Source organism: Anabrus simplex, chromosome 2 (genome assembly GCF_040414725.1).
Source record: "Anabrus simplex isolate iqAnaSimp1 chromosome 2, ASM4041472v1, whole genome shotgun sequence".
NCBI classification, from domain to species: Eukaryota; Metazoa; Arthropoda; class Insecta; order Orthoptera; family Tettigoniidae; genus Anabrus; species Anabrus simplex.
Window position 1 is genome coordinate 95,822,585 of NC_090266.1, and position 14,354 is coordinate 95,836,938.

At 36.2% G+C, this 14,354-nt stretch overlaps 1 protein-coding gene across 1 annotated transcript in view; it reads left to right on the forward strand.

Annotated features, from left to right (window-relative positions):
- Window positions 1-14,354, forward strand: part of LOC137498620 (uncharacterized) — a 79,995-nt gene that overhangs the window by 25,369 nt on the left and 40,272 nt on the right. The window contains exon 2 of the mRNA XM_068226478.1: window positions 2,288-2,398. Within this exon, the coding sequence (XP_068082579.1) occupies window positions 2,311-2,398 (88 nt within the window). The 5' untranslated portion in view covers window positions 2,288-2,310. The remainder of the gene's footprint in view (window positions 1-2,287; window positions 2,399-14,354) is intronic.

Sequence of the window (14,354 nt, forward strand, 5' to 3'; positions counted from 1 at the left end):
GAAGAATCTTGTCAATCAGTATGCTGTATCCCACCTTCAAAAGCCCCCAACTCAGTGACGGTATCATCTGGACCAATGGCCTTTCCTGGCCTCAGCTGGTTTAAAGCTGCCTTGAATTTGTTGACTGGTGTAACGTGTCCCTCATCAGCAGGGCCGACTTGGATTGGAGGGCATGTGAATTCTTCTGCTGATATCTTCTTTAACTAATTTTGCCAGTATTCCTGCACTCTCATCAAATCAGAATGCAAGTTTCCCTTTTTGCTATTAATGCCATAGAAGTGTTGGATATCTTCTACTTTATCATATCTGGATATGACAAGTTGGTTTATGTCCTGCTTGCCCTTGTGTGCATCACGTTTTGTGTAGAGGTTTGGACACTGAGCAATTTTTATTGCAGTTACCATCTTCCTTGCTTTGCTGCAGACAATTGTATCAGCTTTCCAATTGGAAGCTGCCTTCCAGAAACTCACGATACAGTTGTCTCGTTCTGTAATGAACTACTTCTTTGACTTCACTTCCATTCCATACATTTTTGTCAATGTATGATCCTCCTGCATGTGTTGCTCCAGGGTCAGCCTCCTCAGAGTCCTCAAATTGAAGTTTGGTTGGATTTTCAACAGGTCCATCATCATCCATCATAGGTTGCCTTGGCATTATTGATGAGGCATGCTAGGGAATTGAGGATTGAGATAGTTCCCTGTTATATTCCTCATATAGATACCATATATTCTGCATTTACATATAAAAACTGCATTGCTTGGCCTTTCCCCACATCCAAAAGTAAACTTTTCCTTTAATACTTATTGCATTCAGTATTATATTCTGGTATGTCAAATGATGATGATCTGATAGACTTCATTTCGTACAGGTCAAAAGTTTGATTACTTACTTCTTTCCCTTTATATTAGGTAAGACCCTATAAGCAACATTAAGTTATATGACCCTTTATTTAGTTGCCTCAATAGAGTTTATTCCATCTCAGTATCAATAGGACAATGATTGAGTACAATATTTCACTCCTCAAATACATTTTCCCTTTCATAAATCTGTCAAGCCATCTATTATCATCATGTGTGCTTCACAGGTAGTTTAAATTCTCTTCCAGCTTTCTGAGTTGAGTGATGAATCCCCATTTCCTTTGTCTCTTCAGGTATTATCTGGAATGTATGGGTCTACCTTATATTTATGTACATATCTTTTTCCTTTTTTTTTAAGTTTATGTTTATCTCATTCCTTTGTATGAAAAACTCACCCTAAGTTCTCTGTCTGGACTCTACTTCTCTATTTTAATCAAATTTTCATTCTGTATCTGGTGTGAGGGTCTTCTTGGATTGGATTTCTTTGTCTTCATTCTTGGTCTCAAGTTATTTGAGGAGTATTTATACCTGAGCACATCATAAATATGCTATTCCTTCACAATAGTATGTTTGTTTGCTTTGTTCTTCATTCTTTCATACTGCTACAGTAGTTCCCTCATGAGTGTAAGGGGCCAATGACCTTCAATGTTAGGCCCCTTAAAACAACAATCAATATCATCATGAGTGTAAATGTTGTGTGAATATTATTCCTATTTTTCTTTCAGCTGTTCATCACCATGATTCATTCTCTTCCCATCTCCTATACAATCTGATTAGAAATCTAATTAAGAATAGAGTTATTCAAGTGATCATAACCAATAGACAACAGCAACTTAATAGGTTAAAATTTGGCAAAAAGCACATAAGCATGCTTCAGATATTCAGTCCAAACTTCTTTGGTGGAAGAAGAAAGAAGAGTGATTTTTCATTTTGTTATGTAACTGGATACTGCAAAATTAGTAGAGAGAGAAAGAGAGAAAAGTGCCCAAGGGAGGTTATGTGGTGTTGAGGTTGGTTATTTCTCTACACCTTAACATCAAAACTGCAGGACTAGTTATTTCCACACCTGAATGATTACTGTACATTTTTCAGAAAGATGTTACTTATTTTAATTTTTTAAAGAATGTGATTTCATGCTGTTTGGACTGCTTTGAGTGGTGTAGTTTATTCCATGACACAATGCTTTGTAACCATCTGCTTATGTCATTCAATATTACTCTTTCACCAGGGGTCATATCACAGATACTGTTTATGCTACTTCTTGTCATTGAGCATAAGGATAGAGGAACTGTATTTAAATGGAATTAAGTCTGTTCCATGTGGGTGAGAAATGTATTTTTTGGTTAAATAGACAATTTATCAGGTATGAAGAGAAATTTTGTTAGCTGGTTGTTGAAATCTAACTTATATATATTAATTTTCTCAATTAGGTCTAGGAGTGGTCCATTTCAAGATGTACACCAAGGACAAAATCTACCTGACTGTATTTCTTATTTCTGTCGGCGTGCTGATTTACACAGTTTATAAATGTCTTGATAATGGTAAGTAACCCAAAAGTAATGCATTACATTATTTACTTGTCCTTGCTCATATTGTATTACTATTCTACCTCTACATCTCTAATACTTGCAACTCACTGTCACGAAACCAATTCACTCTTTCTCTTGTGCAGAGTGTTCTTGGTATCAATAATGATTGTTCTCATACTGTTCTACCACTATAAATTCTATTTTCAGTTACCAGTACACTTTTTAATATGTAATTAAACACAATAGTTTGCTGTACTAAATTTTTGAAAAGAACTTGAAAAGCATAATTTTACTTTTGAATAAAATATATATTACAGAGAGTGTTGGCATGTAACTGAGTAGGCTAAATGTAATTGAATTACTTGCAATGGGTAACATTTTAGTAACTTAAAATTGTTTCCTTTTAAAAAATGTACATTTTACTCTTAGTTTACTTCTTAATATAAAACTCTAACCATCGCATTGTAGTAGGCCTAAACATTACGTTCGAGTTATCAATACACATAGCATGGTAGTAGAAACAGGGAGAAAAGTGATGATGAAGATGACTTTTCACTTTTAATTTCAGCAGAACCAGTAGCTTCATCCGTGCTGGAACACAGGAATTTATTCAAGTGCCTTTGAAGGATATCACTATAGCGAATGCAGTTTCTGCCTATTAAGCATGAGACAGCCTCTAGTGCTTTGTATTCTCATGATGTCCCTTACACAGAGTGAAAATTGAGAAGTGCACTCATGCTGTGCATGGATACCACTTCCGGACTGGACAAAATCCATAATCAAATGCTGAAACATTTGAGTGACCGATGTCTCAGAGATATCCTCACCCTTTTCAACAGAATATGTAATGATGGGGAGGAAGGGTCCAAAGCTTCTGGATACTTATAAGCCCATATGCATTAAAAATGATGTGTGTGAGCTGTTTGAAAGGATGTGGAACCTGTAACATTTGTGGGCTTTAAGAGAGAGAGGTCTCCTGACTAAAATACCAGTGTGGTTTTCACTCTCATCCCGCTGCCACCAATCGTCTAGTTAGATTGGAGGATGCCAGTCATGGGTTCTTTCTTTTCAAGAAGCAGTTAGTCGCCATGCTTATTGATTTGGACAAGGCTTACAACACTACCTGGCTTTCTGGTATTATCTCAACTCAACACCAGTGGGGATTTGGGGAAATCTACCAATATATATTGAGAATTTCATATCCCTATGAACCTTTCAAGTCCGAGTAGGGAATGCATTATCGCAGTATTACATTCAAGGTTTTTGATAGGGTAAACCATGCAATATTACTGACAAAAATGAGGGCTATTGGACTAGCCAAAATAGTGGGAAAATGGGTGGCTACATTTCTATAAAATAGAACTCAGAGAATTAGAGTAGGTAAAGCATTATCTGATCCTGTATAGATTATTTGACCTTTATGTATTCTTATGTGTTTTCTTATGTTTTCCTACATATATATAAATGATATAGCAGTATAATTTACATATATATAAATGATATAGCAGTATAGCAGTATAATTTACTGCTATATCAATTATATATATGTAGGAAAACATAAGAAAACACATAAGAATGCATAAAGGTCAAATAATCTATACAGGATCAGATAATGCTTTACCTACTCTAATTCTCTGAGTTCTATTTTTTAGAAATGTAGCCACCCATTTTCCCATTATTTTGGCTAGTCCAATAGCCCTCATTTTTGTCAGTAATATTGCATGGTTTACTCTATCAAAAACCTTGAATGTAATACTGCGATAATGCATTCCCTACTCGGACTTGAAAGGTTCATAGGGATATGAAATTCTCAATATATATTGGTAGATTTCCCCAAATCCCCACTGGTGTTGAGTTGAGATAATACCAGAAAGCCAGGTAGTGTTGTATATAATGTATATAAATGATATGAGTAAAGAACTAGAATCAGCGACAAGTCTATTTGCTGATGATGTTATACTGTATAGAATAGTAAATGAATTGCAGGATTATGAGCGATTGCAGCGAGACTTAAACAATGTTGTGAGATGGACGGCAGTCTTCATTCCTGTTAGTAGGATAAAATAGTACTAATAATAATCTGTCTATGCATTTAAATTTGTTGGTACTCTATTCCTTGAGTAGTTGTTGCGAATTTCAAATTTTATTTGCAATTTTTTGTCCTTTCTGTGCTTAGTAATAACCTATTGTAATTTGGATACACCTGAACGTAGTTTAAAAATTACTGTAGTGTATTGTAATATCTTATTAGAAATTAGCGTGCTTATTCTGTTATTGTGAAATATTTGTGATCCAGTAGTAGAAATATCTCTAGGAAAAATTTTACTAGTGTTCTGTTGTTGTAATCAGGTTAGAGTTGTGTAATTCTTGTGTATTTATTTTGGTATTCAGTAATTACTGGCACTTTTCATCCTGTTAGGGTGTTATAGGAGAAAAATACAGTACAGTAAAACTATGTTGTATTGGATTCTAGTACTATATTAATTATCTTATTGTCATGTGATCTTTGTGCACTATCTTGGACAATATTTCTTTTTTCATTTTTTTGCACAGAATAAGTTTTTTAAATTTTAGTTTCAATATTCTGTAAAGAATGTTTAAGGTGTGCAAGTGTACGAACTGCGGGTGTGGCCAGGTATTAAGGAGTTTGAGTGAGGAGTTCGAGATTTTGAGGGAGATAGTTAGGATTCTCTCAGAGGACAGGAAAGAAGTTGGACTTCTCTTAAACAACGTACAGGGGACAGTAGGGGTAAAATAGCTATGGGAGGAAAGGGGACAACTGTAGAAGAGAGGTGGTCTAATGTTTTAAGGGGATGGGTATCGCAGGCTAAGGGCTTGATTCAGGATAAGAATTCAGGACGAATATCTGTTATAAAATAGGTACGAGTCACTACAGGTAGAACAACAGAGGGAGGATGAGGAACAGGGAATTGTTGCTAAGAAGTATGGAAGTAGAAGGAAAGGAAAGGTAGGAAAGGGAAACGTAGAGTATAGGATAGGAAAGGACAGGTGGTGAAGGGTCATGGGAGGAAAAAAGGGAGGAGGAAGTAGCTTGTGCAGCCTTCAGATAAGATAGGACTGACCAGGAGGGGAGGGTATCAAATGAGGTGGGTAGCGTTGAGGCTCTGACTCATGGGGCATTCCATTGTTAGAAGTGTGGGGAAAGTGTGTGGAGGAAAGGGAACCAGGATAGAGTGTTATCCAGGGATTAGGTTAAGGCAGATGTTGAGGAAAGTAAAAGAGAAGGAGGAGGGAAAGGAGAAGGTGGTACCGTTTCACATTGGTAACAACAATGAAAGGCAAGCAGGTATAAGTACCAACATAGTTGGGGATGTGTGGGTTTCTGGAAAATGCAGCACAGGTTGAGTTTAAGGAAGAGGAGAATGTTATAAGTGGAATACAGTTTAAGAAGAATACTGACAGGAAGGTGATTGGGGATTTAAATGAGACTGAGGTGTGAGTATGTGGGAAAGTGGGAATGAGATTTCTAGATCCTAATGGATGGGTAGGAAGTAGGGATCTGTGCTCAGATGGCCTTCACTTAAACCACAGTGGTACGTATAAGTTAGGAAATTTGTTTAGAAGGGTTATAAGGAGGTGCATTCAGGGAAACGCGGTCGTCTAGGGAGCGCTGATAGGGGTACAGGGATTTGGATGCCAGGCAGGGATGACAGAGAAATGTTAGTGTTGAACTGTAGATGTATTGTAAGGAAAGGAATGGAATTAAGTAATTTAATAGATATATACTCACCAGATATTGTATTAGGAGTTGAATCATGTCTGAGAAATGATATAATAGACGCAGAAATTTTCTCACGGAACTGGAGTGCGTATCATAGGGATAGGATAGGAGTGGTAGGAGGGGGAGTATTTGTTCTGGTGAAGAAATAATTTGTGAGTTACAAAAATGTTTAAGATGACAAACGTGGAATTCTAGGTGTAAGGCTCATCTCTAAATATAATAGACAACTTGATGTCATTGAAGTGTACAGACTGGGAAAGGCTAGCACTGATGCTGATTCGTAATTATTCATAAGATAATCAACTATGCAGGAAATGATATGGAGAGGAACTTGATTGTAGCAGGCAATATCATTTTACTGAATGTCAACTGGGAAGGTAATGCCAATAACAGGAAGCATGACCAACAAATGGCAAATAAGTTAATGTGGGAAGGTCAGCTGATTCGGAAGGTGATGGAACCAACTAGAGGGAAGAATATACTGGCACATGGTGCTAATAAAACCAGATGAGCTCTATAGTGAAACTGAAGTAGAATATGGTATTCGTGATCATGAAGCTGTTTGTGTTGTAGTTAAAAATAAATATAAAAGAAAGGAAGGTCTTAAAAGTAGGACTGTTTGGCAGTTCATTTTGGGTGTTAATATAAGGAAAGATCTTCATTGGGGTAATCACATAAATGAGAATGTAAATAAATGATACAGATCTCTGCACATGGTTATGAGGGTGTTTAGGGGTTGTGTCAAGGATGTAAAGGAGAGGGCTTATAAGTCTCTGGTAAGACCCCAACTAGGGTATGGTTCCAGTGTATGGGATCCTCACCAGGATTACCTGATTCAAGAACTGGAAAAAATCCAAAGAAAACCAGCTCGATTCATTCTGGGTGATATCCGACAAAAGAGTAGCATTACAAAAATGTTGCAAACTTTGGGCTGGGAAGAACTGGGAGAAAGGAGACGAGCTGCTCAACTGAGTGGTATGTTCCGAGCTGTGAGCGGAGAAATGGCGTGGATTGACATTAGTAGACAAATAAGTTTGAGTGGCGTCTTTAAAAGTAGGAAAGATCACAATATGTAGACGAACCAGGAATGCAAGAGGACAAATTGGGGCAAATATTCATTTATAGGAAGGTGAGTTAGGGATCGGAATAACTTACCAAGGGAGATGTTCAATAAATTTCCAATTTCATTGAAATCATTTAAGAAAAGGTTAGGAAAACAACAGATAGGGAATTTGCCACCTGGGCGACTGCCCTAAATGCAGATCAGGATTGATTGATTGATTGATTGATTGATTGATTGATTGATTGATTGATTGATTGATTGATTGATTGATTGATTGAGTACAATGTGGCTGATAAAGCATGCATGAGGGAGTTTGTAAAAAGTAAATTTTATCAGTGGAGAATGGCAAATAAAAAAGTAAACATACTCTGGGATGAGTTTAAAGCAACTGTTGAGGAAAGTGAAAACAGGTTTATACCCTTAAATTGTCTAGGAATGGTAAAGTCCCACTATATTATAACAGAAAAGCAAAGAGACTAAGAAGGAGGTGCAGGTTGGAAAGATATTGAGCTGTGGAAGTAAGCAGAAATTGAAGGAACTTAGGAATTTGAATCTAGCAAAAAGTCAGCTAAGGATAACATGATGGCAAGTATAATTTGCATACATACACATTTTAGTAAAAATTGGAGTGGTACCGGTATGTATAGGTACTTTAAGACAGAAACGAGTTCCAAGAAGGACATTCCAGGAATAGTTAATGAACAAGGGGAGTGTGTATGTGAGGATCTTTAGAAAGCAGAAATATTCAGTTAGCATTATGTGAAGATTGTTGGTATTAAGTATAATGTCCAGACAGGAGATGTGACTAATACCAACAAGGTACCTATAGAAATTTATGTATGATAACGATGACATTCACAATAAGATACAAATTTGAAACCTAAAAGAGCAGCTGAAATTGGAAAGATTTCTGGGGATATACTAAAGACAATGGGCTGGGATTTGGTATCAAATCTGAAGAAATTATTTGATTATTATTTGCATGAAGTAGCTATACCAAATGAATGGAGAGTTGCCATATTAGACCCTGTGTAAGGAAATATTGATAGACAAAATCCTGAGAATTACTGGCCAGTCAGTTTGACATGCATTGCATGTATGCTTTGAGAAAATAATCTTTCCAGTTGTATTAGACATGTTTGTAAAATTAATTACGGGTTTGACAGAAGGCAGTTATTGTTTAAGAAAGGTTATTCCACTGAAGGTGAACTTGTAGGATTCCAGCAAGACATAGCAGATATCTTGGAATCAGAAGGCCAAATCAAACCTAAAGCAGTTGATAAGGTAGATCATTGGAGGCTACTGGCAAAAATGACTGCAATTGGACTAGACAAAAGAGTGACTGAATGTGTGGCTATATTTCTATAAAATAGAAGTCAGAGAATTAGAATCGGTGAAGCTTTATCAGACCCTGTGATAATTAAGAGGGGATTCCTCAAGGCATTATTATAGGACCTTCATGTTTTCTTATATATATAATGATAGGTATCATTAAAGGCATGGAATTAGAGATGAGGCTTTTTGGGGTGATGCTGTTCTGTATAGTGTAATAAATAAGTTACAAAACTGCGAGCAACAGCAAAATGATGTCAGTAATGTTGTAAGATGGGCAGTAGGCAATGTTATGATGAAAAACAGGCTTAAAACTGAGGTTGTGGGTTTAACAAATAGGAAAAGTTCTCTCAGATTTAATTACTTGGTTGATAGGGTGAAAGTTCATTTTGGGATAACCTCAAGTACCTATGTGTTAAGATAAGGGAAGATCTTCATTGGTGTAATCATATAAATGGGATTGTATGCCTATGGTTATGAGGGTATTTAAGGACTGTAGTAAGGATCGAAAGGAGAGAGCATATAAATCTCTGGTAAGACACAAAGTAGATTATGGTTTCAGTGTGTGGGACCCTCACCAGGATTACCTGATTCAAGAACTTGACAAAATCTAAAGAAAACAGCTCGATATGTTCTGGGTGATATCCAACAAAAGGTTAGTGTTACAAAAATGTTGCAAAATTAGGCTGGGAAGACCTAGGAGGAAGGAGACGAGCTGCTCAAGTAAGTGGTATGTTATAAGCTATAAATTTCATTTTTATTCTGTTCTGAAGTGCAATTATAAGAAATAAATTTACAAGAGGATCCACAAAAGTCCAGTTATAAGTTTCACCAAGAGGAAAAATTCTCTCAGTTTTAATTATTGTGTTGGTTGTGTGATTGTACCTCATGGCAAATACTGCATGTACCTAGGAGCTAATATATAGAATTATCTTCTTTTGGATAATTATATTAATGTTGTTAAGAAAGATTACAGTTCTTTTCACATGCGTATGGGAGTATTTAGGGTTTGTACTGTAGTATGTATGTAAGGAAGAGGGCGTATAAGTTTCTAGTAAGACCACAATTAGAGTATGGTTCCAATGTATGCGACCTTAACCAGGACTACTCGATAGGAGTACTAGGTAAATCTGAAATGAAAGCAGCATGATTTGTTCTGGGTGATTTCTGACAAGGAAGTAATGTTACAAGTAACAAATCTCATGTCTGTTCTGTATTGATGATACCAATTAGTAAATTTCTTTCAAGAATAAAATTTACTCTATCCACCTATTCAATACAATTCACAGTTTATAGTGATTAAATTCTACATGAATTACATAAACTTTTTAGGTACATGTTTTGCACTTTTTGGGCATCTTCAGCCTATTGACAATCTTAAGGTCAAGTCCAAGGCCTTGTTTGAGTTAAACATTTGAAAATACTGTACAAAGTGGTCTTTTTCTAAAATATTCTTTTGTAAAACAGTTTTTCTGTAGATCCTTTGTACATGGGTTTAAAATGTGTACATTGAATAAAACCAAAATTTGTGACATGAATGCAATAAAAATTATCTGCATTTAACTAAGAATTGTTCAAAGCAAAAATTGGATCTTCATCAATTAGTGGATGAATCATAAAGTTAATAATGTTTGTAAAAATTAAGTTCATCCTAAGGTGCTATTTAATCACCTATGTCGTATGTCTGGCAGAAACAAAACCAGAACTGTGGTATGTTTTCAATCATGCAAAGCTTGAATATCCCATGTGGAAAGAAGTGAGGTTGGATAATACTATTTTTTAAGGAATTTAGTACAATTATGGGTTAAATATTGTGTGTGTTGAAATTATATTGCCAAATATCCTTCATAAGCCACTGCTCCTCTAACAAAATGCTTCCTGGATTTTTTATGCTGTTCTTATTAGACTACTGTTCTTGTTGTTTTGTTGTTCTACCTTGGAATGGTTTATGAATATTGTCTGTAATTGAATAAAAAGAAAAAAATTAGAATGACGAATGTTAGAGCCTGCATTGATAATTATAAAGATAATACCCCATCATTGTGGTCAAACCTACTCATCCAGTCTGATGTTAGTTTGATCCACCTGTTCCGGTTACGTCTGATCGACTAACCTTTCTGCTTCTAGTGAAGTACTGATGCGGTAATGGACGGGTGGAGTGAAGAGGAGGAAGGAGAGTGGGTTGTACTTTGTGTGCCTGTGTTATTGCTAGAGAAGTGTTACCTGAATTTGTTGTGTGGGGAGAAAATTGATATTTTCCACCAAGTGAAATATTTGGAATATTTTGCATGTTAAGATAATGAAAGTATTCAGTGGATTGATCATTCTACTTTATTATTATTTTGTTATTATTTTATTCTTGAAAAACTTTACTTCAAGAAGTAATGCTATGAAAATGTTGCCAACTTTGTGCTGGGAAGACTTGTGGATAAGGAGACAATATGTTCTGCTCTTGATTATGGATTTTGTGATATGTTTCAAGCTGTCAGTGGAATGTTGGTAAGAGATGACATAAATAGACGAATATGTTTGAGCTGAGTTTAACAGTAGGAGAAATCACAATATGAAAATAAAATTGGAATTCAAGATGACAAATAGGGGCAAATATTCATCTATAGGACAAGGAGTAAGGGATTAGAACATATTATCAAGGGAAATGTTTGGTTACTATCCAATTTCTTTGAAAATGTTTATGAATAAGATATGTGAACAATTGGTAGGTCATCTGCAAACTGGATGACAACCCTAAATGCAAATCATTGAGGATTTAATGATTGAATATGGAGTACCACAGGGATCTGTGCTGAGTGTCACACTGTTCGCAATGGCCATCAATGGCATAGTTGCTGGGACCATAGTTGTTCTATCCTTGGATGTAGATCTACATTACAGATTCGGAAGGATGGCAGTTGGTGAGAGACAATATCAGCTTGTGATTAACTGAGTTACAGATAGGCCCAACAGGCTTGGCTTTCAATGTTCACTGTAAGAAATCACAGTTGTGCATTTCTGTTGATGTTGAATAATTTAATCTGAACCAGAGGTCCCTTGCAAAACAGTGCTCTAGCATTGGTAGACACTTGCCGGTTTCTGGGTTCCCTTTTTGATAAGAGACTAGCATGGCTGCCCCACATCCATTAGTTGAAGGTTGCCTGCATGAAGAGACTTAACATGTGGGGTGTGACTGAGCGGTGCTGCTATATTTCTGCATAGCCACGGTTCCATCACATATGGACTATGGTAGTGTGGCATATGGTTCAGCATCAAGAACTGTGCTGAGCCTTGAGTGTGCAACATAATGGAGCTAGGCAGCATACAGAGGGATATGTAGATATAAGAATATAAAACAAATTATAAGGCATAATGTAATATATATGAAATTAATATGGCACAGTGTAAGGTGTCATATCACAACCAGTTGTGTTTCCAATTTTGTTTTTGCTTTTCTTTATTAATCCCTTCCATTTTCATTTTCCTTGTTCATTTTTCATCTTTCTTCTTTTACTTTCTCATGGTTCTGCTTGTAGAACACCTACTCTTGAACACCGTCATGGTGTGAATCTGATGACGAAATGTGTGATAATTTTCACACTCAGTGGGACATCTCTTCTTTTTGTAGAAGGGCATCATGATGCTTGTTGTCAGTCATGTGACATTTGTATATCTTTGATTATTTGGTTGAAGAGTCTTGTCTATCAGTATGCTGTATATCACCTTCAAAAGCCCCCAATTCAGTGACAGTATCATCTGGACCAGTGGCCTCTCCTGGTCTCAGCAGGTTTAAAGCTGCCTTGAATTTGTTGACTGGAGTAACGGGTCTCTCAGCAGCAGTGCTGGTTTGGATTGGAGGGCATGTGAATTCTTCTGTTGATGTCTTCTTGAACTAATTTTACCAGTGTTCCTGCACTCTCATCCAATCAGAATGCATGTTTCCCTTTTTGCTATTAATTCCATAGAAGTGTTCTACTTTATCATATCTGGATATGACAATTTGGTAGATGTCCTGCTTGCCCTTGTGTGCATCACATTTTGTGTAGATGTTTGGACACTGAGCATTTTTATTGCAGTTACCGTCTTCTTTGCTTTGCTGCAGACAGTTGTATCAGTTTTCCAATGGGAAGCTGCTGTCTCTTTCTGTAATGAACTACATCTTCAACTTCATCACTTCCATTCCATACATTTTTGTCAATGTGTTGCTCCAGGGTCAGCCTCCTCAGAGTCCTCAAATTGAAGTTTGGTTGGATTTTCAACAGGTCCATCATCATCCATCATAGGTGGCCTTGGCATTATTGATGAGACATGCTAGGGAATTAAGGAGTGAGATAGTTCCCTGTACATTACTCATATACATACCATATATTCTGCAGTTACATATAAAAACTATATTGTTTGACCTTTCCCCACATCCAAAAATAAAATTTTCCTTTAATGCTTCTTGTATTCAGTATTATATTCTGGTCTGTCAAATGATGATGATCTGATAGATTTCAGTTCGTACAGGTCAAAAGTTTGATTACTTTCTTCTTTCCCAATTTTTATATTAGATAAGTCCCTCTAAGCAACATTAAGTTATATGACCCTTTATTTAGCTGTCTCAAAAGAGTTTATTCCATCTCACTGTCAAAAGGACAATGATTGAGTGCAATATTTCACTCCTAAAAATACCCTTTCCCTTTCATGAGTCTGTCAAGCTATCTATTATAATCGTGTGTGCTTCTCAGGTAGTTTAAATTCTCTTCCAGCTTTCTGAGTCGAGTGATGTATCCCCAGTTTCTTTGTCTCTTCCAGGTACTATCTGCAATGTATTCGTCTATATATCTGTACACATCTTTTCCCTTTTATTTTTCAGTTTATATTCATCTCATTCCTTTGTATGAAAAACTCACTCCAAGTTCTCTGTCTAGACCCTACTCCTCCATTTTCATCAAAATTTTATTCTCTATCTGGTGTGAGCTTCTTCTTGGATTGGATTTCTTTGTCTTCAATCTTGCTCTCAAGATACTTGCATGTGGGTTCAGTTTCTTGACTTTATATGCGAGTTCATCTTTAGTATGCTATTCCTACATGATAGTATATTTGCTTGCCTTGGTCTTTCATTCTTTCATAATCCTACAGTAGTTCCCTCGTGAGTGTAAATGTTGTGTGAATATTATTCCTATTTTTCTTTCAATTGTTCATCACCATTATTCATTCTCTTCCCATCTCCTACACAATCAGATTAGAAATCTAACTAAGAATAGAATTATTCAAGTGATCAAAACCAATAGACAGCAGAAACTTAGCAGGCAACAATTTGGCTAAAACCACATAAGAATGCTTCAGATATTCAGTCCGAACTTCAGTGGTGGAAGAAGAAAGAAGAGTGATTTTTCATATTGTTATAGAACTGGATATTGCAAAATTAGTAGAGAGAGAGAGAAGTACCCAAGGGAGGATATGTGGTGTTGAGGTTGGATTTTTCTCTACACCTTAACATCAAAACTGCAGAACTAGTTATTTCCACAACTGAATGATTACTGTAATTTTTTACATTTTTCAACAGGATGTGGCTCTACATCTTCTGACATGTTACTTAATTTTTTTTCTAAACAATGTGATGTCGTGCTGTTTGGACTGCTTGGACTGGTGTAGTTCATTCCATTACACAAGGCTTTGTAACTGTCTGCTTATGTCATTCAATATTACTCCTTCACCTGGCGTCATATCATAGATACTGTTTATGCTTCTTCTTGTCATTGAGCATAACTCTAGAGGAACTGTATTTAACTGGAATGAAGTCTGTTTCATGTGGGCAAGAAATGTATTTTAAATTTAAATAGACAATTTATTAG